General features: G+C 39.0%; 1 protein-coding gene across 1 annotated transcript in view; it reads left to right on the forward strand.

The window, feature by feature from the left end:
- Positions 1 to 23,553, forward strand: part of ddx39b (DEAD (Asp-Glu-Ala-Asp) box polypeptide 39B) — a 50,584-nt gene that overhangs the window by 8,063 nt on the left and 18,968 nt on the right. The window contains exons 4-6 of the mRNA XM_028800600.2: positions 16,916 to 17,008; positions 19,467 to 19,650; positions 21,707 to 21,825. Of these exons, the coding sequence (XP_028656433.1) occupies positions 16,916 to 17,008; positions 19,467 to 19,650; positions 21,707 to 21,825 (396 nt within the window). The remainder of the gene's footprint in view (positions 1 to 16,915; positions 17,009 to 19,466; positions 19,651 to 21,706; positions 21,826 to 23,553) is intronic.

The raw sequence follows: 23,553 nt of genomic DNA on the forward strand, positions 1-23,553 counted from the left end.
GCCAGATTGGTTCTGTAGAAGAGTTGAATTAAAAAAAATCTAAGGTTAACCCTCTGATTAGAATATTAGAACAAACTCTTTGAGAACATTCATCCCAGCAAAGCTCAATGTTCCTCTTAGGGCTAAGCGATATGGCTCAAAATGCATATCATGATATTTTGGGGCCAAATGTTGATATACAATATGCATCAATATGTTTTCCTATCCAGTTTTATTCAAAACAGAAGTCACACAGTTATATTGTTCTTGTATTTAATTATTTGGACGTAATTGCACAGTAATATCTTTTTATGATTTACTTTATAATAGCATAGGCATTAACAAAATATGCTGATTATCGCAAGCAATGCATATCAAATCCAAATCCAAAATCAAAATCTTTGTTGTCATTGTAGCTATGAGACATTGTACAAGGAAATTTTTAGGTGCAATTTTCCAGTGCAGAAAAAAATAAAACAAAACCAAAACACAATTACTCAAGTTACTTATTTTATTCCCTTATTTTAGTTGTATCCAAAATTGTACATAACAGCAGAACAATGTTTTCCACTCATACATACATACATTATATTGTACTTGTCCCTTATCAAATGTTAACTTAGAATGAAGGTGTATTCGGTCAGACTGACCACTTAGCAGCATTCAGCATGGTGATGGCTGAAGGATAGAAACTGTTTCTCAGTCTATTTGTCTTAGTCTTTATGGATCTGAAACGTCTGCCTGAAGACAGGCTTTCAAACAATGCATGTCCTGGGTGTGATGGGTCCTGAAGAATTTTCTTGACGTTCCTGAGACAACAGGAACTATGTAGTTCTTCTAGTGAGGGTAGAGGACAGCCGACTATCCGCTGGGTGACATTAATGACCCTGTGGAGCTCTTTCTTCTGTGCTACTGTGCAGCTGGAGAACCACGCACAGAGACAGTAGACCAGGATTCTCTCTACTGTACAGCATTAAAAGGACACCAACAGTTTCTCAGGGATGATGTTCTTTCTGAGCACCCTCAGGAAGAAGAGTCTCTTTTGGGCCTTCTTCACTACCTCAGCAGTGTGTGTTCCCCAGGTCAAGTCCTCCCTAGTGGTGACTCCCAAGAAGCGGAAGTCTGAGACCCTCTCCACACAGTCCCCATTGATGATGAGTGGCTGGATGTTGTATGCCTTCTTCCTGAAGTCCATATAAAAATTAATGCAAGAAAGCCTCTGACTCTACTTAGGTATTGTAGGAGTAGGTGCTTTAACTACTTTAGTAGATTTTCCATTAAAAAAATATATATATATATATTGAGACCTTTTATTTTTAAGCTGTATTTTGCTAACAAATTAACCATGACAAGAACAATCATTCAAGTGACTTCACAAATTTTGTGCAAGAAATACAAGTTTATCAACTGCGACTGGCTTTAAAGATGCCCTGTGGCAGTTCACCATGTTGTCCCCTGTGTTAAATGTGCCAAGTGTGCTACTCCAGGCATTGAGAATATATCTCGTATACAAAACTGTTTTTAAAAAAAAAAAAAAATAAGAAGACCAACCAAATTAAATTACTAACTTTTTATTATTCTAAAGGAGACTGTTTAACATCATACCCTTGTTTATTGTTATTGTTACTATTGCATTAGGGTTTACTATGCTTATCCAGGGTCACTTTTTAAGACCATTCCCTGGGTTTACTATCTTACTATTTCAAGACTGTTAAAGATTATATTTTATGCTTATAGTATTTCAACTGTATCAGCAATAGATATCTCAATTTTAATCCTCATACGCCGCTGCTGGGGGGATTGTTTTGTTTTGGATGTTCTCTGTCTCTAGGTATGTCTGAGGACTGGGACTTTGTGAAGTGGGGTCCAGCCTCACATGGGGAGGCAAAATGGGGGGGGGGGGGGGGGAGAGGGAGAGCAAACTATCTCTAATCTATCCTTTTAATCCTTATAATTACCAACGTAACAATAGGCTACATGGCAATAACTCCTGAGAAAATTGTAAATTAAGGTCAAAGCTGTCTCACTTTCAGTTAAGACTACAAAATGACATCAAAAATTCAGATTCAATGTCTCCATTACGGAACAGTTTGTGAGCTGGAATGTTAAAGGCCTGAATCCCGAATTAAAGAGAAAGTATTCTCTCACCTAACAGGTCAAAATGCTAAAATAGTATTTTTACAGGAGACCCACATATTAAGCAAGGATCAGTTCCGGCTGCAAAAAGACTGGACTGGAAAAATGTTCCATTCCAGCTTTACAGAGAAAACTAGAGGTGTGGGAATTCTTATACATCAAACAGTCTCATTTGTGGTATCAGATGTAGTATCTGATCCTGAAGAGACATATTTGATTGTCATGGGCAATTTATTTAACTGTAAAGTAATTTTGATAAATGTTTATGCACCAAATGTGAATGATAAGGAATTCATGCAAAATGTATTTACATCCATTCCCAATGTGAACACTCTTAAAATTATAATGGCTGGGGACTTTAATTGTGTTTTAAATCCAGACTTAGATAGGTCTCCTGTCACAGGGGTGATGACATCTAACACTGCAAAGACAATTACACAGTTTGCAACTGACCACAACTTATCAGACCCCTGGAGATTTCTAAACCCAAACTGAAGAACATATTCCTTCTACTCACCAGTGCATCATTTCTACTCAAGAATTGATTATTTCTTTAAAGATAAAAATTTCTTGCCTACGATTAAATCTTGCAAGTATGACGCTATGGTTATTTCCGACCATGCCCCTCTGATCTTGGAGCATAAAATCATTATGCCCCACATACTTAGCAGACGAGAACTGTACAACATACAACAAATACATCCTCAGAGGTCTCCGCAGGAATACTCTGGGAAACCCTGAAGGACTTCTTAAGAGGACCGATTATCTCATATCTTTCCCACAGAAATAAATTAGAAACTAAGAAGGTATCAGAGCTAACCAGCAAAATTACTACAATAGATCAAGAACATGCCAGGTGTCCAAGTGAGGCTCTTCATAGGAAAAGGCAGGCTCTGAATTCAGAGCTCAACCTCTTGACAAGTAAAGAAACTGAAAAACTCCTTTTTAAATCAAGACATCATTACTGTGAACATGGAGAGAAAGCTAATAAGCTCTTAGCTCAACAAATCCACAAGCAAGAAGTTCGCAATGAAATCCCAACAATCACCAACACAGAGACAAAATCATTGACCATAAAAATATAATGCACACATTTAGAGACTAATATAAATCCTTATATTCTACTAAGTTTAAAGAAGACAAGACACAATCTAATGCATTTCTGGATGCATTACAGATACCAGAAATAGATCCTCTTAGTACAGAGAAATTGGATAAACCTTTGGCACTTTCAGAATTACTAGATGCTATAAAGTCTCTTAAGAGTGGGAAAGCAGCTGGCCCTGATGGCTACCCTGTCGAATTTTATAAGAAATTCTCCACTCTGCTAGCTCCCCTCTTATTAGCAAAATTCACAGAAGTTAGAGACAATAAAATTCTACCTCAAACTTTTTGCCAAACATTAATCACCATATTTCCTAAACAAAATAAGGACTTATTACAGTGTGCATCATACAGACCAATTTCACTTCTGAATAATGATTTTAAGATCCTCTCCAAAGTCCTAGCTAGAAGGATGGAGAAAGTGCTTTCCTTTGGTAATATCACAAGATCAAACTGGATTTATTAAAGGCCGACACTTTGCTTCCAATCCTCAATTCCTGTTTAATGTAACATATTCACCCACAAAGTCAAACGCCCCAGAGATGTTGATATTGTTGGATGCAGAAAAAGCATTTGATATGATTGAATGGAACTACCTTTTCACTACATTGGAGAAATTTGGGTTTGGCCCAAACATTTGTGCATGGATCAAACTACTGTATACCAAACCAGAAGCTTCAGTTTGTATTAACAACATTAATTCATACTACTTTAAACTAGAACGTGGTACCAGACGATGATAGCGGGTCCACAGCTCAAGTCAAAAAGGCCACTTTTTAAATAAATAATTGCCACCCTCGTGGCTTAGAGAGGAGGCGTGGTATTGTGGCCAGAGTGGTTCCCGGGTGATTCGTGATGCGGACGGTCCTCGCTTAAGTGCACAGTTGAGGACTTGTCCGCATCTGTAATTGTTGCCGGGAGCTACTAATTGCCACACCTGATCCACATACCCGGATCATATAATAAATATAAAAAATATATATATAAAAAAAAAAGAATGGGAAGGGAGGTTAAGGGTGAAGAAGACGGCAGGAAGCAGGACGGAGAAAACCGGTGAAAGGGAATGAGTGAGTGTGCGCAGGCTCATGCTGATTGCAGGCAGCTGGGAGAGACGAGCCCAAGTCTTGGTCTGGGTGAGCAGAACCGGAGCTAGAGATCGGAAAGGCCACCAGACAAGTACAGGGAAGAAGGTCAGCTGCATGTAGGGTGACTCCCCTGGTGCATAGCCTGGATGGGAGAAGCAAGGGTGTCACCAGTAAAAGAAGGCACCGGGCTTTGTTTTAAAAGACTGCTTCCAGCAATTGTTTAGTCTCTTGGTTTTTAAAGGATTTTTTCTATGTTGTTTTTACCTCCATCCTTTCACCTGTTTTTATTTGATTATTTATTTATTGACCTTTGAGAGACACTGCACTATTTATTTGAACACTTTTTTGATTTTATTGCTGTTTTAATAAAAGCACTTTGCACTTTTTGCACCATCCCCTTGCTTCATTGTTGTGCCTCACTATCCAGCTCATCTGTGACATTACCGACGGTGTCGGGTTCAAGAGCTCCCAGAAGCTGGATGGGAGCATGGAGCAGAACCCACAACGTCACAGATGCCCCTTGTCACCACTACTTTTTGCAATCGCCATTGAGCCTCTGGCAGTTCACTGTCAAAATGATTATCAGATAAAGGGGATTATCAGATAAGGACTTGAACAGAAAATTTCTCTATATTCAGAAGATATGGTACTGTATATATCAGACCCACAAAATACTGTGCCTGCAGTCCTAACAGCACTTACAAAATTTCAAAAGATTTCTGGTCTCAGAATTAATTTGAATAAAAGTGTGCTCTTGGGCGGCACGGTGGCGCAGTGGGTAGCGCTGCTGCCTCGCAGTTGGGAGATCTGGGGACCTGGGTTCGCTTCCCGGGTCCTCCCTGCGTGGAGTTTGCATGTTCTCCCCGTGTCTGCGTGGGTTTCCTCCGGGCGCTCCGGTTTCCTCCCGCAGTCCAAAGACATGCAGGTTAGGTGGATTGGCGATTCTAAATTGGCCCTAGTGTGTGCTTGGTGTGTGGGTGTGTTTGTGTGTGTCCTGCGGTGGGTTGGCACCCTGCCCAGGATTGGTTCCCTGCCTTGTGCCCTGTGTTGGCTGGGATTGGCTCCAGCAGACCCCCGTGACCCTGTGTTCGGATTCAGCGGGTTGGAAAATGGATGGATGGAAGATGAATATCCTTCCTAAGCTTATCTTTTTATTTCAAAACATTCCAGTATACATCAATAAATCATTTTTTAAGCAATTAGATTCAACCATAACCTCATTTATTTGGAATTTAAAACATCCATGTATCCCCTGCTTTGTGCCCCAATAAATGCAAGTTATTGCCAATATACTAACAACCCAATTGTGCTTCACTCACTCAGAATATGGAAACAATGTAGAAAGCATTTTAAGATAGAGAAGGTTTAATCTGTGGCACCTCGGCATGAGAACCACCTTTTTCAACCCTTGCAAACAAAAACCATGCAGTTTTTAATATCTGTAAAACATTTGGGATTAAATTACTTAGAGCTCTGTACATAGACAATATCTTTGTATCCTATGAACAATTACATTCCAAATTTAACTTTCCAGCAACACATTTCTTTCGCTATCTTCAAATTAGAAACTTTGTTAAACAGAACCTACCCAATTTTCCTCACCTCACACTATGCTGGAAAAAATATTTTGCTCATTTTGTAGGACTCAAGACAGCATTTCTGCAATATATAAAACCATTTTACAGTCTCTCTCTTTCAAAGATCCAAGAGGACAGTGGGAAAGGATCTCTCACTCAACATCTCAGAAAAGAAGTGGAAGGTAGCAATGCAGCGAATTCACTCGCGCTCCATATGTGCAAAGCATGCAATTATTCAACTCAAAATTATATTTCGAGCACATCTATCTCGTTTAAACTTATCTAAAATGTTTCCAGAGCAAGATCCAACTTGCAAACACTACATTCAAGTTCCAGCCTCATTGGGCCACATGTTTTGGGCATGCGCCAAATTAACATCATTTTGGACCAAAATTTTTAAATGCCTTTCAGACAGCTTTGGTGTCACAATCCCTTCTAACCCATTAACAGCTGTGTTTGGTGTACTTCCAGATGGGCTTAAAGTGGAGAAGGACAAACAAACTGTAATTGCTTTTACTACACTAATGGCACATAGACTTACCTTGCTCAACTAGAAGAATCCTAACTCTCCTCTTTTAAGTCAGTGGGTAACTGATGTTTTATACTATTTGAAATTGGAAATAATCAAATTCTCACTTAGAGGATCTATGCAGAACTTTTTCAAAACCTTGCAGGATCTAATCAATAACATTTTAGAATAATCTCTTAAAGCACTGAGGAAGCAGATTCTCTCTCCATCTCTTTTTTTTCTTCTCAGTTTATCTTTACCCGCTTATTAATTGATCGATTTACTTATTTTTACTAGCTGTAAGTTTTACACTGTTGGTCATGCTCTCTTTCTCATGGGTGGGGGTTGATTTGTTTTCAATCCTATTTTTGTAAAAATTGATCTGTCTGTACGGAATGTTGTAATAAAAAACATTATTTGTATAGTATTTTGTTTTAGTTTTTAAATATAACACTGTAAAAAGAAAATTCTCTGAAATAACCACAAACTAACCAGTAAAAATGCTAATAACTGAATGTAATTGAACTGAAATTTTTAGAAAGCAATATTTTATTCAAATAAAGCTAGTGCAAAATCTGCTGATGCTTCTTTGCAAGAATACTTGATAACTTTGGCTACAGTGTGGCTTCAGAGAGACTAAGCGCTTCATTGACATCCATTCGGTTTCTCTTTCATTTTTATCAGTGGTAGAGTTGAAAAGTCTTCTCACACAAATAGCTAGTAGACACTATGACTAACAATTTAATACCTGTGGCAGTAGTTCATTGCCAGGGACTACAGTGAAACCAAGCTTTACGTGCTCTTAATGCCTAACAAAGTTTCCTTCTCTTTTTTGGTTTCTGTCATACATTCTGAAGTATAATCACATTTATTTTTCACTGTTTCTTTTAACACTAGAATTACCAGAGCCTACGAAAAAACTCGTAGATCCGTCCCACCTTAAATCGCTTCACACTTCTCCATTAGCGTCTTTTGTCCTGTAAATGTTTTGATAAGCAGCAAGCAGTCTACTATCACATCCCCCACTGCCGCACAGTTCTCCGCTCAAATCTGTTTACCTGCGTGTCAGTTGCTTGGAGTTGTATAGAGTGAGAAGTCAAGCAAAATGACACCAAAGAAACACATCACAGTAGGTACAAATATAAGAGAACAAATGCGCTCAGTCAGTCTGTAACAGCTGGTGTAAATGTGTGATACTTGTAAAGGTTAGCTTTGTTTTGTTTTTTTGTTTTTTTTTATTCAGTTTCATTCTCTGTCGCGTTCACGATTCTACTGTACCCCCCCCCCCCCCCTCCCCATCTGACACTGCTGTTTTTACATAAAGACATGCTATAGCTCAAATGTTATTTATTTGGATCCCATAAAGATGTGCTATAGCTCACTATAGCTCAAATGTTATTTATTTGGATCACATAAAGACGCGCTATAGCTCACTATAGCTCAATTGTTATTTATTTGGATCACATACAGTAAAGACGCGCTATAGCTCAAATGTTTTTATTTGGATCACATAAAGACGCGCTATAGCTCGCATGTTATTTATTTCGCCAACGCTACACCTTCCAGATCTAAACACTAACGTGGTGTATGTGCCCAAAAAAGTCTAAATGCATTCTCGTACCATTGCTCGCGTACTAAAGTGTCAGCAGGTATTTTTTGTGACATTACACGTGTAATTTGTGTTCATGCTTTTGACGATCAAACAGAGGAAGCTTTGCAGTTCACTTGTGACTTTATGCTGTAGATCTGGCTCTTACATACAAAGGACGGTGCATGTGCCCAAAACATTAACATTTATATTTTACTTACATAAAAGCCAGAGCTAATGTTATTTACCTATTTACCTCGAGTTATATACTTACATGACGAGGGTTCTACATCGGATCAAGAATGTACTTTTGCCATCGCTGTACTTTGTATATGTACTTGGGAAGCTCTGCACTCGAGACTTTACGCTGTAGGAAGTAAGTAAATAAATAATTGTAAATAGGTAAATCGAATGTTATTTACCTTGAGTTACTTACTTACATGATGACGGTTCAACATCGGATCTGACTTTTATGTAAGTAACATATAAATGTTAATGTTTTGGGCACATGCATCTTCCTTTGTATGTAAAAGTCAGATCTACAGCGTAAAGTCATGAGTGCAGAGCTTCCCATGTACATAGTGCAGCGATGGCAAAAGTGCATTCTTGATCTGATAATGGGGAGGGGCTTGGGGGGGGGGGAGAGATTTTTCGTGAGTTGGGAACATGAACATGGCTAAGAGAATAACAGAATAAAAAAAAACAAAGCTAACCTTTACAAGTATCATAAATTACACCGGCTGTTACAGACTGGAATCAAATGTATGTGTTTATATTCAAAAATAGTAAGAACACGAGCAGCTCAGTTCTCAAAACGGACTTGCCCGGGATCGAACCCGGGAAGCTTTGATTACAAGTCAGCAGCAGATACCGTTGCACCACCGAATCTGTCATGCCAATCATGTGTCAATGTTGCAGGTAAACGTGGGTTGTTTTTTTGCAGTTATATTTTTGAATAAAAGCTCATTTATTCTGTTATATTTGTACCAGTTGTGAAAGTGTTTCTTTGATATTTGGAATTCAGGCATCACACATTATATACTTCATGTCTACGTTTTGTCAATTATTACTAAAACATGAAAAACGTTTCTGTTTTAACGATGGGTTTACATAGATCTTTGTAGACACGGAACACATATGAAATGCATGCGTTCCAAATAACGATATAGTACTTATAAAAGGAGTCATTTTGCTTGACTTCTCACTCTACACAACTCCAAGCTACTGACACGCAGGTAAACAGATTTGAGCTGAGAAAACTGTGCGCAGTGGGGGATGTGATAGCAGGCTGATTGCTGTTTGCTGCTTATCGACACATTTACAGGACAAAAGACGCTGATGGAGAAGTGTGAAGCAATTTAAGGTGGGACGGATCTATGAGTTTTTTCGTAGGCTCTGGTAATTCTAGTGTTAAACTCGAAGCACTTGTACTTGGCTTACTTTTAGTATCACCCCTACTTCTGACTATTGTTTTCACTTTTAAAGAAGGTTAAAAGGTTTTGTTTTTTCTTTCCATTTTGTAGGGTTTAACATTTTACAGCATAATGACACAAGAAATAATTTGCTTTCCGAAATAACACAACAGAATATTTGCAAACAATATGCACGTGTTGTTGACAGTCGAGCTGACACAATACTAGCAGAAGAATGAAGCTGCCCCCTCCATAGCTCCTTGGCGAACAGTCTACACCCCAGCACATTGCCACCTATACTTGTCGTGAGTCCCCAGCTAAATGCAAAAAAGAATAATCTAGGTGTAAATTCAGAAAATAAGGAAAGTAATAATCAGCCTGGAACAAGTGGAATTGAAAAAAAGCATGTCCAGTCGGGCTCAGAATTAAAAGACAAAGTAGAACTTCATAAAGACGTTCAAAAATGTTGCCACTATACACATGCAGAGCAGGTTAGAGATTATGAAAGCAGTGGAATTTGAAAGGCTCAAAAAAACGGCACGATACAAATGCAGAGTGAATTAAAGAATATGAAAGCAGGAAAATTAGAAAGAATCAGAAAAAGAAAGTAAAGATCACAGTAGCCCAAACAAATGGAAATTATTACCCAAAAAAAGGGAAAATAATCACCACAGACCAAGTGTCATTGGATGGTGGGGGGGGGGGGGGGGCTGGACAAAGCGAGGAATGGAGATCGAATATATGGTCATAGGTGATATGTCAGAAGTATGTAAATATTGTAAGGTTTTGAAATTTAAGTCGGAGTATTTCAAAAATGGGGTTTACCTCACATGCATATTATTGGTTACTTTGCAAAAAAAATTATTAACTGCTGATGATGTAGATCGTTTTGTCTGTGCTGAAATTACAAATGGAGAAACCTATCCTGAATTATGGTATAAAGTCATTAAACAAGTCTCACGGACCTCATTTAAAAGATTCAGCATGTTGGGACTCGAAAGATTCCAAATATTGTTTTTAACGAAGTTCTGAAATAAAAGTGAAACTAATGAAATAGCAACAATTCAAAGAAAAAAAAAAAAACCTTAAAAGTGTGTATCCAGAAAACCAAACACGGGGATTGGTGAGTGAAGCCCCCTAGTTTATTTAAATAATGTAATCGTAAATAGTAATAGTTTCCAAGGAGTGCTCTCACCATTAGGGAAACACAGTCTGAAGTTCAAGTCTCAAAAGTACCCAGTAAAATGTAAAGTACAAATTGTGACGAGTAAGGTTTGTGGCATGATACGTTAAATAAATAATCAGGAATCCCAAAGCACTCAGGCTTCAGGCTGATGCAGGTACATGTTTGTGCACATGCCGCTCGGAGGTGGATTGGTGTGCTTAGCTGATCACGCATTCACATGCAAATGCAGGTGGGTCAGTCAGGTGCTTTGTTCTCACCTTGGAACGGGTGCACACCTGCACACGATCGGTGCTATAAAGGGAGCCTACATAATGAAATGGAGAAGGATCATTGGATGAGACAAAAAAAAGACTGTTCGCCTCTTCAGCTATCCTCTGGATTATCAGTGGGAAATCGTATGGCAGCAGCAGCATGTGAGAGGAGGTAGAGCAACTGGACCCCGCGAGTGGAGTGGAGTGTTATTGTTGAATAGTGTATAAGTGGTGACATGGAACGAACCCCCAGGAAACCATGTAGCACCATCCTGGCATTTGGGATGCCAGAGGTCTGGCTGTGCACATCCTGGAGGTTGCTGGTCGAGGCAGGCGGCAATGGGAATCAGGAAAGGTGGCCGTAGTTGTCTGCGTCTCTACCAGTTGGAAGATTGGTAGACTCGACCCTCTGCAGTTCGCATACCAGGAGAAGGTGGGAGAAGAGGATGCCATCATCTATATGCTATACCGATTACTCTCCCACTTGGACAGAGGCAGTGGTGCTGTAAGAATTATATTTCTAGACTTCTCTAGTGCCTTCAACACCATCCAACCTCTGCTCCGTAGGGACAAGCTGACAGAGATGGGAGTAGATTCATACCTGGTGGCATGGATCGTGGACTGTCTTAAAGACAGACCTCAGTATGTGCGTCTCGGAAACTGCAGGTTTGACATTGTGGTCAGCAACACAGGAGCACCGCAGGGGACTGTACTTTCTCCAGTCCTGTTCAGCCTATATACATCGGACTTCCAATACAACTCGGAGTCCTGCCACGTGCAAAAGTTCTCTGACGACACTGCTATCGTGGGCAGCATCAGGAGTGGGCAGGAGGAGGAGTATAGGAACCTCATCAAGGACTTTGTTAAATGGCGCGACTCAAACAACCTACACCTGAACACCAGCAAAACCAAGGAGCTGGTGGTGGATTTTAGGAGGCCCAAGCCCCTCATGGACCCCGTGATCGTCAGAGGTGACTTTGTGCAGAGGGTACAGACCTATAAATACCTGGGAGTGCAGCTGGATGATAAATTGGACTGGACTGCCAATACTGATTCTCTGTGCAAGAGAGGACAGAGCCGGCTATACTTCCTTAGAAGACTGATGTCCTTCAACATCTGCAATAAGATGCTGCAGATGTTCTATCAAATGGTTGTGGCGAGCGCCCTCTTCTACATGGTGGTGTGCTGGGGAGGCAGCATTAAGAAGAAGGACGCCTCACGCCTGGACAGACTGGTGAGGAAAACAGGCTCTATTGTAGGCATGGTGCTGGACAGTTTGACATCCGTGGCAGAGCGACGGGCACTGAGCAGGCTCCTATCAGTTATGGAGAATCCACTGCATCCACTAAACAGTGTCATCTCCAGACAGAGGAGCAGCTTCAGCGACAGACTGCTGTCACTGTTCTGCTCCACTGACAGACTGAGGAGAGCGTTCCTCCCCCAAACTATGCGACTCTTCACTTCCACCCGAGGGGGTAAAAGTTAACATTATTCAAAGTTATTGTCTGTTTTTACCTGCATTTTTATTACTCTTTAATATTGTTTTTTGTATCAGTATGCTGCTGCTGGAGTATGTGAATTTCACCTTCGGGTTAATAAAGTATCTATCTATTTGCTGGGGAGACCGAGTGTAGGATACACTGGGCTGGCTGAGGAAGAACTTTTTGCTGATATGGTTTTATTTGGATTTGCACAACTGTTTTATTTGGATTTTACATTTGTTGACTTTATCCTCCATGATGTACACTGGATTTTATGGATTATTTATCAATTAATGCACAGCTCATTTAGGACACAAGCTTTTTTTTCTAAATAAAAGCACTGTAGCACTTGCACCTTCCTCTTTCTGACTGTGTTTCCTCATTTGCCCTGCTCATCTCGGTTTATGACTATTGATGGTTTAAGGTTCAAGCTGCCTAGGACCATGGACCCAACCCGGACTTTCACACAAACTGTTACCTTAATATATGATTCATAGTATAACCAAGCAGTTTCAACTATACAGTGGTGTGAAAAACTATTTGCCCCCTTCCTGATTTCTTATTCTTTTGCATGTTTGTCACACAATGTTTCTGATCATCAAACACATTTAACCATTAGTCAAATATAACACAAGTAAACACAAAATGCAGTTTTTAAATGATGGTTTTTATTATTTAGGGAGAAAAAAAAATCCAAACCTACATGGCACTGTGTGAAAAAGTAATTGCCCCCTTGTTAAAAAATAACCTAACTGTGGTGTATTACACCTGAGTTCAATTTCCGTAGCCACCCCCAGGCCTGATTACTGCCACACCTGTTTCAATCAAGAAATCACTTAAATAGGAGCTGCCTGACACAGAGAAGTAGACCAAAAGCACCTCAAAAGCTAGACATCATGCCAAGATCCAAAGAAATTCAGGAACAAATGAGAACAGAAGTAATTGAGATCTATCAGTCTGGTAAAGGTTATAAAGCCATTTCTAAAGCTTTGGGACTCCAGCGAACCACAGTGAGAGCCATTATCCACAAATGGCAAAAACATGGAACAGTGGTGAACCTTCCCAGGAGTGGCCGGCCGACCAAAATTACCCCAAGAGCGCAGAGACGACTCATCCGAGAGGTCACAAAAGACCCCCCAGGACAACGTCTAAAGAACTGCAGGCCTCACTTGCCTCAATTAAGGTCAGTGTTCACGACTCCACCATAAGAAAGAGACTGGGCAAAAACGGCCTGCATGGCAGATTTCCAAGACGCAAACCACTGTTAAGCAAAAAGAACATTAGGGCTCGTCTCAATTTTGCTAAGAAACATCTCAATGATTGCCAAGACTTTTGGGAAAATACCTTGTGGACTGATGAGTCAAAAGTTGAACTTTTTGGAAGGCAAATGTCCCGTTACATCTGGCGTAAAAGGAACACAGCATTTCAGAAAAAGAACATCATACCAACAGTAAAATATGGTGGTGGGTAGTGTGATGGTCTGGGGTTGTTTTGCTGCTTCAGGACCTGGAAGGCTTGCTGTGATAGATGGAACCATGAATTCTACTGTCTACCAAAAAATCCTGAAGGAGAATGTCCGGCCATCTGTTCGTCAACTCAAGCTGAAGCGATCTTGGGTGCTGCAACAGGACAATGACCCAAAACACACCAGCAAATCCACCTCTGAATGGCTGAAGAAAAACAAAATGAAGACTTTGGAGTGGCCTAGTCAAAGTCCTGACCTGAATCCAATTGAGATGCTATGGCATGACCTTAAAAAGGCGGTTCATGCTAGAAAACCCTCAAATAAAGCTGAATTACAACAATTTTGCAAAGATGAGTGGGCCAAAATTCCTCCAGAGCGCTGTAAAAGACTCATTGCAAGTTATCGCAAACGCTTGATTGCAGTTATTGCTGCTAAGGGTGGCCCAACCAGTTATTAGGTTCAGGGGGCAATTACTTTTTCACACAGGGCCATGTAGGTTTGGATTTTTTTTTCTCCCTAAATAATAAAAACCACCATTTACAAACTGCATTTTGTGTTTACTTGTGTTATATTTGACTAATGGTTAAATGTGTTTGATGATCAGAAACATTTTGTGTGACAAACTTGCAAAAGAGTAAGAAATCAGGAAGGGGGCAAATAGTTTTTCACACCACTGTATGTATAGGTTATTTATTTAATGTATAGTGTCACTTAACACTAGAATTACCAGAGCCTACGAAAAAACTCATAAATCCGGCCCACCTTAAATCCCTTCGCACCTCTCCATCAGCGTCTTTTGTTCCGTAAATGTGCCGATAGACAAGCAGCCTGCTATTCCACCCCCCCCCCCCCCCACCACCGCCACAGAACATGCACAAAGTTCTACCAGCCTTGATTATCTGAGAGTGAAGTGCTGGAGTTTTAGAGTGGAAATAATAGCTTGTTATTTGGAACACATGCATTTCATGTGTGTTCCTATTCTACAATAATCTGTGTAAACACATTGTTAAAGCAGAAACGTTCTTCATATTTCAGTAATAAATGACAAAATGTAGGCATAAACTATTGAATGTGTGAAGCCCGATGTCCAAAGATCAAATAAACACTTTCACAAAAGGTTCAAGGACGATACAACAGCTTCTGTGGCGTAGCGGTAAGAATTGCTGACTTGTACTGCTTCTTATATTTACCGTTTTCAGTAGTGAGCTGCTCTTATTGTTGTTATTATACAATAAACACATACATTTGATTTCTGCCTGTAAGAGCCGGTGTACATTTATAGTACTTGTAAAAGTTAGCGTTTTTATGGTTTTTTTTTTTTTTTTTTTTCCACTTTTATTCTCTCAGTCACAATCAAGATACATACTACCGCCCCAGCCCATTTCCCCCCATATATCCCACCCAGGGATCTGACGCTGTTACATCTTACAGCTATTCCAAGTTTCAAATAAATAGTGGTGTTTTGTGGCAATGGAACTGGAAATTCTCTGATCTGGAGGGATAAAAGCTGACGCTCAAAACGCTGGTGAATCTGCCTTCTTCGTATCTCACCGTCACTTGAATTTTTTTTTAATTCAGTTTTATTGAGTGTTCCTGCTCACGCTGAATTTGTATGCACCTTATGGTCCATGATGTCGAAGCCGCACTGACAGTGCCACAGTGTTTTCTGAAATGTACTATACAGGTCATAAAATGAGTTATTCCAAATATAATATATACATATGTCTCTGTTTTTTGTCAGTGCGGCTTTGGCATCATGGACCATAAGGTGCATAATAATTCAGTGTGAGCAGGAACACTCAATAAAACTGAATAAAAAAAAAAATTCAAGTGACGGTGAGATACGAAGAAGGCAGATTCACCAGCGTTTTGAGTGTCAGCTTTTATCCCTCCAGATCAGAGAATTTCCAGTTCCATTGTCTGAAAACAGCACTCATATCTACAGTTATTCCCAGTTTCAGATAAAAAATTAGCCATGTCAGATCGGGGGCGGGGGTGGGTGTTGTATCGTGATTGTGACTGAGAGAATAAAAGTGGAAAAAAAAACGGTAACTTTTACAAGTAGTATAAATTTACACTGGCTGTTACATTTGATTTGTGTCTGTATGTTTTTTATTGTGTAATATTAACAGTAAGAGCAGCTTACTACTCAAAACAGTAAATTTGCCGTGGAGCCGGTTTCAAACTCACGACCTCCGGTTTATAAGTCTGCGGATCTTACTGCTACACCACTGAAGCTATTGTATCATATTGTACTTGCACGTTTTGTGAAAGTATTTATTTGATATTTGTCCATCAGCCTTCACACATTATACAGTTCATGTCCACATTTTGTTATTTTATTACTAAAACATTAAAAACTTTTCTGTTTTGACAATGTGTTTACACAGATTGTTGTAAACACAAAACACACATAAAATTATTTCCCCTTACAATTCTGGGTAGCTCACTCCCAGATAATCAATCGAGGAAGGAACTAGGAGAACTTCTGAGGCGGTGGGGGGATGGTATAGCAGGATGCTTGCTGCTTGGGCTTATCGTCACATTTGGAAGACCAAAGACGCTGAGGGAGAGGTGCGAAGGGATTTAAGGAGGGCCGGATTTACGAGTTTATTCGTTGGCTCTTGTAATTGTAGTGTTAATAGATATTGCCCATATTCATCCATCCATCCATTTTCCAACCCGCTGAATCCGAACACAGGGTCACGGGGGTCTGCTGGAGCCAAGCCCAGCCAACACAGGGCACAAGGCAGGAAACAATCCTGGGCAGGGTGCCAACCCACCGCAGGACATGCCCATATTCCAATTTGTCAATTCTAACTGACTGGAGTATAGACAGGCACATCATAGTTTTGTTGCTCTAGGCAAAATAGAGCCCTCAGTAGTGCCTTTTAGAACACCATGGTGGAGTGATGTGGTGGCAAACTTACTCAACTACAGTATTTCTTGGAGAAGATGGGGGCAGCATTAGTCAGTACATAATTGACATGTATGGAGACTGCATTCTGCCTACTTGCAGGTCATTTCTGATGGTGTGATATAGTGAAACAAAATTATTTTGCATACCTGAGTAGTTCAGATATACAGTATACTGTTACTTCTTTAGTAGAAATGTTACTCACTTTTTTCTTCCTTAACTGTAGGTTTCTGTGCTGGTAATGTGTCACACCAGGGAACTTGCCTTCCAGATTAGCAAAGAATATGAGCGATTTTCAAAGTACATGCCAACTGTCAAGGTAATAAGATCATATTTACATTTTTTACAGGTTTTGCTTACATGAAATCTTTTTATAAGCTTCAATCAAAAATGTACTCATATTACATGTTAAATTGACCTTCTGTTAGGCTAAATATCTTAATACATAATTCGCCTGCCTCCTCACTCACTCACTCATGTCCGTCCGAAGCCGAATGCACAGTCGCCTTCTGCGCAGCTGCCAGAAAAACCTTACGAGACCGACATCTAACCCCAACATTGCGGCAGGCGGCGGATTTACGGCTGCAAAATATTCAAAGAGAGATGCGACTTCGGTTAAAGCTCTAGAGGCCTGAAAGGTGATTTAGACTACAGCTCGAGGCCTAATTACGCATTCTGATTCAATTACACATTCATTCAATACACCTATATCAGGTTTGTGGTGCTTATACTTATTACTATTCCATATTGTACTGGAACATTCATCATTCAATATTATACTATAGGCCTGGAAAATTCATCAACTAACAGTACAAGCCTGTACAGTAATGAGTAAAGCGGACTACAATCATTACAAAACAACTTCTTCATTACTTATCATTTGTTCTTCATACACTGCTGACACAAACTCGTGCCCGTTTCATCTTACGTTGTCGAAACGGGCTCTTTGACTAGTTAATAACATATTTGAAAGTGTACCAAATCTAGTCAGGTTAATGTTTCATTGTATTCATAATCTTAACACCTGCCACTAGCTTTTCATGTTGGATCTATGTGCCTATATGTAATAATATAAAAAGAAATAGTTTGTGTAAGTCTATGCACAGTTGTTCATATATTACCTGAGGGCAGAGTGCTTGCAGTGTATAGGATAGGTAAAAAACACACCTTTTATATTTATAAATAAAATATTAATGGAGAACATTTGAGCCAATACTTTATTTTATATGTAGTAAATCCTTGCCTGTACATACAGTATTTGGATGTTTTTAGTCAAGTAACTTGGTGTTTGGAATTTTGGTATTTAGTGGCAATTAGAAGTTGTGGAATTTTGGGGGCATACAGCTCCCCAAACCCGGACACAGACAGGCACAGAGACACAAGTCCAAAAGAAACACACAGTTTATTTCCTCGTGGGGCATCTCTATTCCCCGCTCCCCACTATAGAACACAGTACACAATCACCCACAGTAATAATGCTCAGTCCCTTCTGTCTCTCTTTCTCTTCTTCTTCTTTCTTTGTCTCTTTTTTTCTCTGCTGCCTGCATTCCTCTCCCAGCAAGCTTTGTCTTCCACCTCCCAACTCTAGCTCCTCAATTGGAGTGAGGTGGCCTCTTTTATAGGGTACCTGAAGTGCTCCAGGTTCTCCCGGATCCTCTTCCTGCAGCACTTCTGGGTGTGGTGGAAGTGCTGCAGTCCAGGACTCAAACTCTCCAGTTGAGCTTCTAAGCTCAAACCCGTGGCCCCTTTCTGAGCCAGGGGGGTTGCCCTCCTTGTGTTCCAGGGGAGGTATTGCCCTGAATATGTCCTCTCCCCCGGTCCTTCCATTACAGCAGCGTCCCAGCCAGGCAAGGGCCCTGGCCATCTGCCACAGAGTGCATTCTGGGTATTTGAGGATTCAGTCCTGAGCAGAAGACTGAGTTATACATAGTGCAGTGATTGGATACCCTTTCATTAGTTATGTTGTGTTACCTTTTAAATTATTATGAAAGCATCTAATTAAAGCCACTAGAATTCCATTTATTAAAAACTGCAATCTTTGAGAATTTAATGCTGGCCCATTTTTTTTTTTAGCTTAATAGTCTCACATTGTCTGTATAGAGTTTACAAATTCTCTCCATGCTTGCATGGGTTTTCCTCTTTATCCCAAACCTGTCCATGTTTGGACATATGAGTGCAGTGATTTCTTTCTCTATTTTGGGGAGCTAATGATGTACTGTGGTGGCTGTGAATTCTATATTTAGCAATTTAAACCAAAGTTGAAGTACTGAGGATGATGATATGATCACATACCTCTACTTGTTTGTTTGTTTGTTCCATCTTATTTTATTGCTATTAACACAATTTGGTGCACTGATAGAACACGTAATGCTCATTATAAGCATCCATGAATTGGTAGTTAGCTTTACCTGATTCGTAAAAGTTTATGGGGAAAAATATTTTACATGAAGTTGTACAGAGAAAAATTGTTATTCTAATAAAACAATCTGTTTCATTACTGAAATAGCAATTTTTGTATAGTATCAAATGTTATTTTCTTAAATGTTTTTATATTGCTTCAAACTGTGTATTAAGGATAAGAATTGCATACAAGTTAAAAAAATATATGACCAGAGATTGAAGGTTGTAGTGAATTCTTACTTAAAAATGTAATCCAAAATATATGCAAGGTAATATTTTTGAAAATACTTTATTATTGTGTCAATGAGTAGGTGTAATTGTTCATAGGATTCCTGAGGGTAATATGTTTGTTTGGTTTTCTTCTCTGTTTACACAAGGTGGCAGTGTTCTTTGGAGGCATGTCCATAAAGAAGGATGAGGAGGTTTTGAAAAAGAACTGCCCGCATATTGTTGTTGGCACCCCTGGACGAATTCTAGCACTTGCAAGAAACAAGAGCCTTAACTTAAAACATATCAAACATTTTATCTTGGATGAGTGTGACAAGATGCTAGAACAGCTGGGTGAGATTATCTAATTTCCAAGTCCTTTTAATTGCTTTTTTCATTTCAAAGTTATTGTATACTAAACATTTTTATTTGTTTAGCACTACTAATTTTTTGTGGTTACCCTATCAGTATAACATTCCTACACAATATACACACATATACATATATATAAAATATACACAGTTAACTGCAAATTTATGGCTCCATATGGGACCAGTCACTGGGCCGTTTGTCAGTCACAAAGTATGCAAGATGATTGCAATTGAGGCTCTGTGGGTCTGGTGGAGGTGACTAGTACACATACTTTAACTGCTGGTCTGGAATAGCAAAACCAATCTTCAAGCCTCCACTGTGTAAGGGAAGGCGGCAGGGGCCAAATGCATAAGTATTATCCATGTGGAGGAGTGCTGATCAAAAAAACATAAAAGGCACTCCAAGAGTTAGAAAACATGAGAACCTGTGAATTAATAATAATAACAGCAACAAAATATTTATTACATTTGTTTTAGTCTTCTTGAATGGAAAACAAGACATTTGAACTACTGTATCTGTGTAGATAGGAAGCAAAAAAGCTGTCCCAGCTGTGTGAAGCGAGACTTAAAAAAAAAAAAAAAAGCTGTGTGACATGGTCAATCAGTGCCCAGACTATTTATTTATTTATTTATTTATTTATTATTATTTATCATCAGCATAGCTGTGGTAGCTCACGTTGTGTCCTGAGATAATCTGACCTAACGGAAGTATGTAGATTGAGAAGAGCAGCGGACCCAGGATAGAGCCTTGTGGAACACCATATAGGATATCATGTGTCTTTGAGTTGTAATTACCACAACTAACAAAGAATTTTCTCCCTGCCAGGTAGGATTCAAACCAATTTAAGACAATGCCAGAGAGGCCCACCCACTGACTAAGGCGATTCTTAAGAATATTATGATCAATGGTGTCAAATGCGGCACTCAGATCTAAGAGGATGAGAACAGATAAATGACCTCCAAATTTACCTGCAAATCATTTACTACTTTAATGAGTGCAGTTTCTGTGCTGTGATTTGTTCTAAAACCTGACTGAAATTTATCAAGAATAGCATGTTTATTAAGGTGCTCATTTAACTGCATAATGACTGCCTTCTCTAGAATTTTACTTAAGAAAGGCAGGTTAGAGATGGGTCTAAAATTTTCAAGAGCAGAGGGGTTGAGGTTATTTTTCTTAAGTAGGGGTTTAACTACAGCAGTCTTAAGACAGTCTGGGAAGACCCCCGTATCTAATGACGAATTTACTATGTCAAGAACATTATCAATTAGCACACCTGATACTTCTTTGAAAAAATTTGTTGGTGTTGGGTCAAGGACGCAGGTGGAGGGTTTCATTTGAGAAATTATTTTTAATAATGATTATTATTTATTATTAATTATTAATGTGGGGCCGCTACTCTGAAATCTTTATATCGAATGGGAAGCTCATTGCTCTTTTGTTTGTGCCACTTGCTTATAATTACTGTACATCATAGGATCAACTGCTCATCATTCATTTGTATGTTCTTCCTGTTCATTTTGTTTGTTCTTCCCTACCATCAATTGATTCTACACAGGAGACAGACAGACATACAACCCCACCCAAGACTCTGTGTAGTGTTGTTAAATGTTGCTTGTAATCAGATAGATACTTTATTAATCTCTAGGGGAAATTCACAAATTCATAAGGAGGTTTAAAAAATAAATAATAAAAAAAAATTGTGGTAATGTTGCCTTCAGTGCTGCCTCAAGCAATAAACAAAAGGCAATCAACCTTTGCAACCTGGTGCATTTGGTTTTGGCAACCTCTACAACATTATTACCCCGTTTCTTTTCTGTGCTTCTTGACTATATGTACTAATGACCTCAACTTGGTCAGCTGTAAATCGGTTCATGACTGTATAAAATAAGAGATTTTTTCTTCTGAAAAGTTATTTTTGTTGTCTGTCAATAATGAAAACGTAATTTATGGGGTAATCATCCTAATCCTTTTAAGACTGGAATTTTTTTTTTATTTTTTTTTTTTAATATTTCATGGTTGGTCAATTCCTCTTTTTCAGACATGCGTCGAGATGTCCAGGAGATCTTTCGCATGACCCCCCATGAGAAACAAGTCATGATGTTCAGTGCTACCCTGAGCAAGGAGATACGACCTGTCTGCCGCAAGTTTATGCAAGACGTAAATACCCTTCTTCTAGCTTCTTTAATTCAAAGTTCAAGTTCCTGCTTCTCATCCTCTCCCACTCCTGGCAACTCCACTTGCCTGAAGATGTAGCCTGTAAACCCTCTGCAGTTGCTGATAAAAGAGAGTGAGCAAGCAAGGAAGAGATAAAGTGGCTTCCAACTCTTGACTTCTACAGCCAAGACATCCAGCAACAAAATGATCTTTAATAGTTGGCCATTTTTATACTTTATAACATCTATTCACTTCCACTTGCACTACATGATGCATAATACATTCAACAGAGTAGCCTTCTCAGTCATTTAATACATTTAATCAAGCAAGATCTATTTCATATTTTTAACTTGCAAAAGATTCAATGATAATAGTGCCTTCACCAGATAATTCATCTGCAGAGTAATTACCACAGACATTATTACAAGTTCTGTCAGCATCAGATAAAACTATTTTGTCTAGTGTTTTAATTTGAAATTTGGCTATTTTTCCATTTTGAACCCTGATACAAGCCTCAATGGCTAACAAGAACCCCATTTATGTAGTAAAGAAAGGTTATGATGAGTATCAGTGAAGAAAAATCAAGCCAAACTTAACTGGAGGTTAAAAAAGAAATGACAAACTGATATTTTTTTGCTTCTCTATAAAGGTTTTTGATCGAAATGCTTACTCAACATGAAAGTCAAAAATCTTTTTATTTTAAAACCCAAAGATTGTTATGGACTCAGATATTTAAGTATAAGAAGTTTTTCTCGTCTTATTAATTACTACTTTTTTTAAGAAATGTATTTAAGTATGAAGATGACCAGAAGATTGTATCTGACCTTCATATGCTCTGCAGATAAAGCTTGTAGTCTCTGTTCCATCCATTTTCTGGACTTGCTTATTCCTTTAAAGGTTTGCAAGGAACCAGAGCCTATCTGTGTAGCATTAGCAGCAAGGCAAAATCAAACCTTGGTTGGAATGCCAGTCCATCACTGGGCAGTTTTTAGCCATCTTCATTCCAAGTTGCAGTTGAAAACTCCAAACATAGTAAAGTCGCTGAAAAGGTCATTTTCTCTGCAGCTTTTTAGTATCCCTGTTTAAAGCAGACATTTTAAAAGATGTGTTGATTAAACAAACTAGAACATTTTTTCTCATTTAATTATTCAGACAGATGCATACTGAAGCATTTCTTGTGTCAGAACAACTTATTAAAAAAGAAAAACTTTTTCTGCAGTCCCTCTTCTGCTCTGGTGAAGGGTATTATTATCTTTTGTTGTACAGGTGTACATACAGAATCAAGAAATTCAATATCACATTTTACATGGGGGTTAAAAATTGAACAGATCCCCCTCAGTCCTCTTTTATATAATTAAAAAAAAAAAAAAAGAATTATAATTTGTTCAGCAGCAGTACATTGACTTAGTGGGAGGTCTGCATATGTCTTGCTTATGGAAATAATGAAATTTGGCTATTTTTGGCCCCTCCATTTGACCTCTTGATTTATAAAGTTTTTTTGCCACTTGCAAGTTTTGAAGAAGGCATAAGCTGTATGTTCCATTTAGTTGTTATCAGCATTACATAAACAATAACAAGAACTTGCAGAAATACCCATTGATTTATGGACTCCCTTCTCTCTCACTATATATGGCGCTTTCCTTCCCTGGCACAACTTGCCACATCATTAAAACAATACAAGAAAAACATGAAATATGTATTTCCATAAGTACACACACAAAAAAGATCTCC

The sequence above is a fragment of the Erpetoichthys calabaricus genome, chromosome 1 (genome assembly GCF_900747795.2).
Source record: "Erpetoichthys calabaricus chromosome 1, fErpCal1.3, whole genome shotgun sequence".
Classification (NCBI taxonomy): domain Eukaryota; kingdom Metazoa; phylum Chordata; class Cladistia; order Polypteriformes; family Polypteridae; genus Erpetoichthys; species Erpetoichthys calabaricus.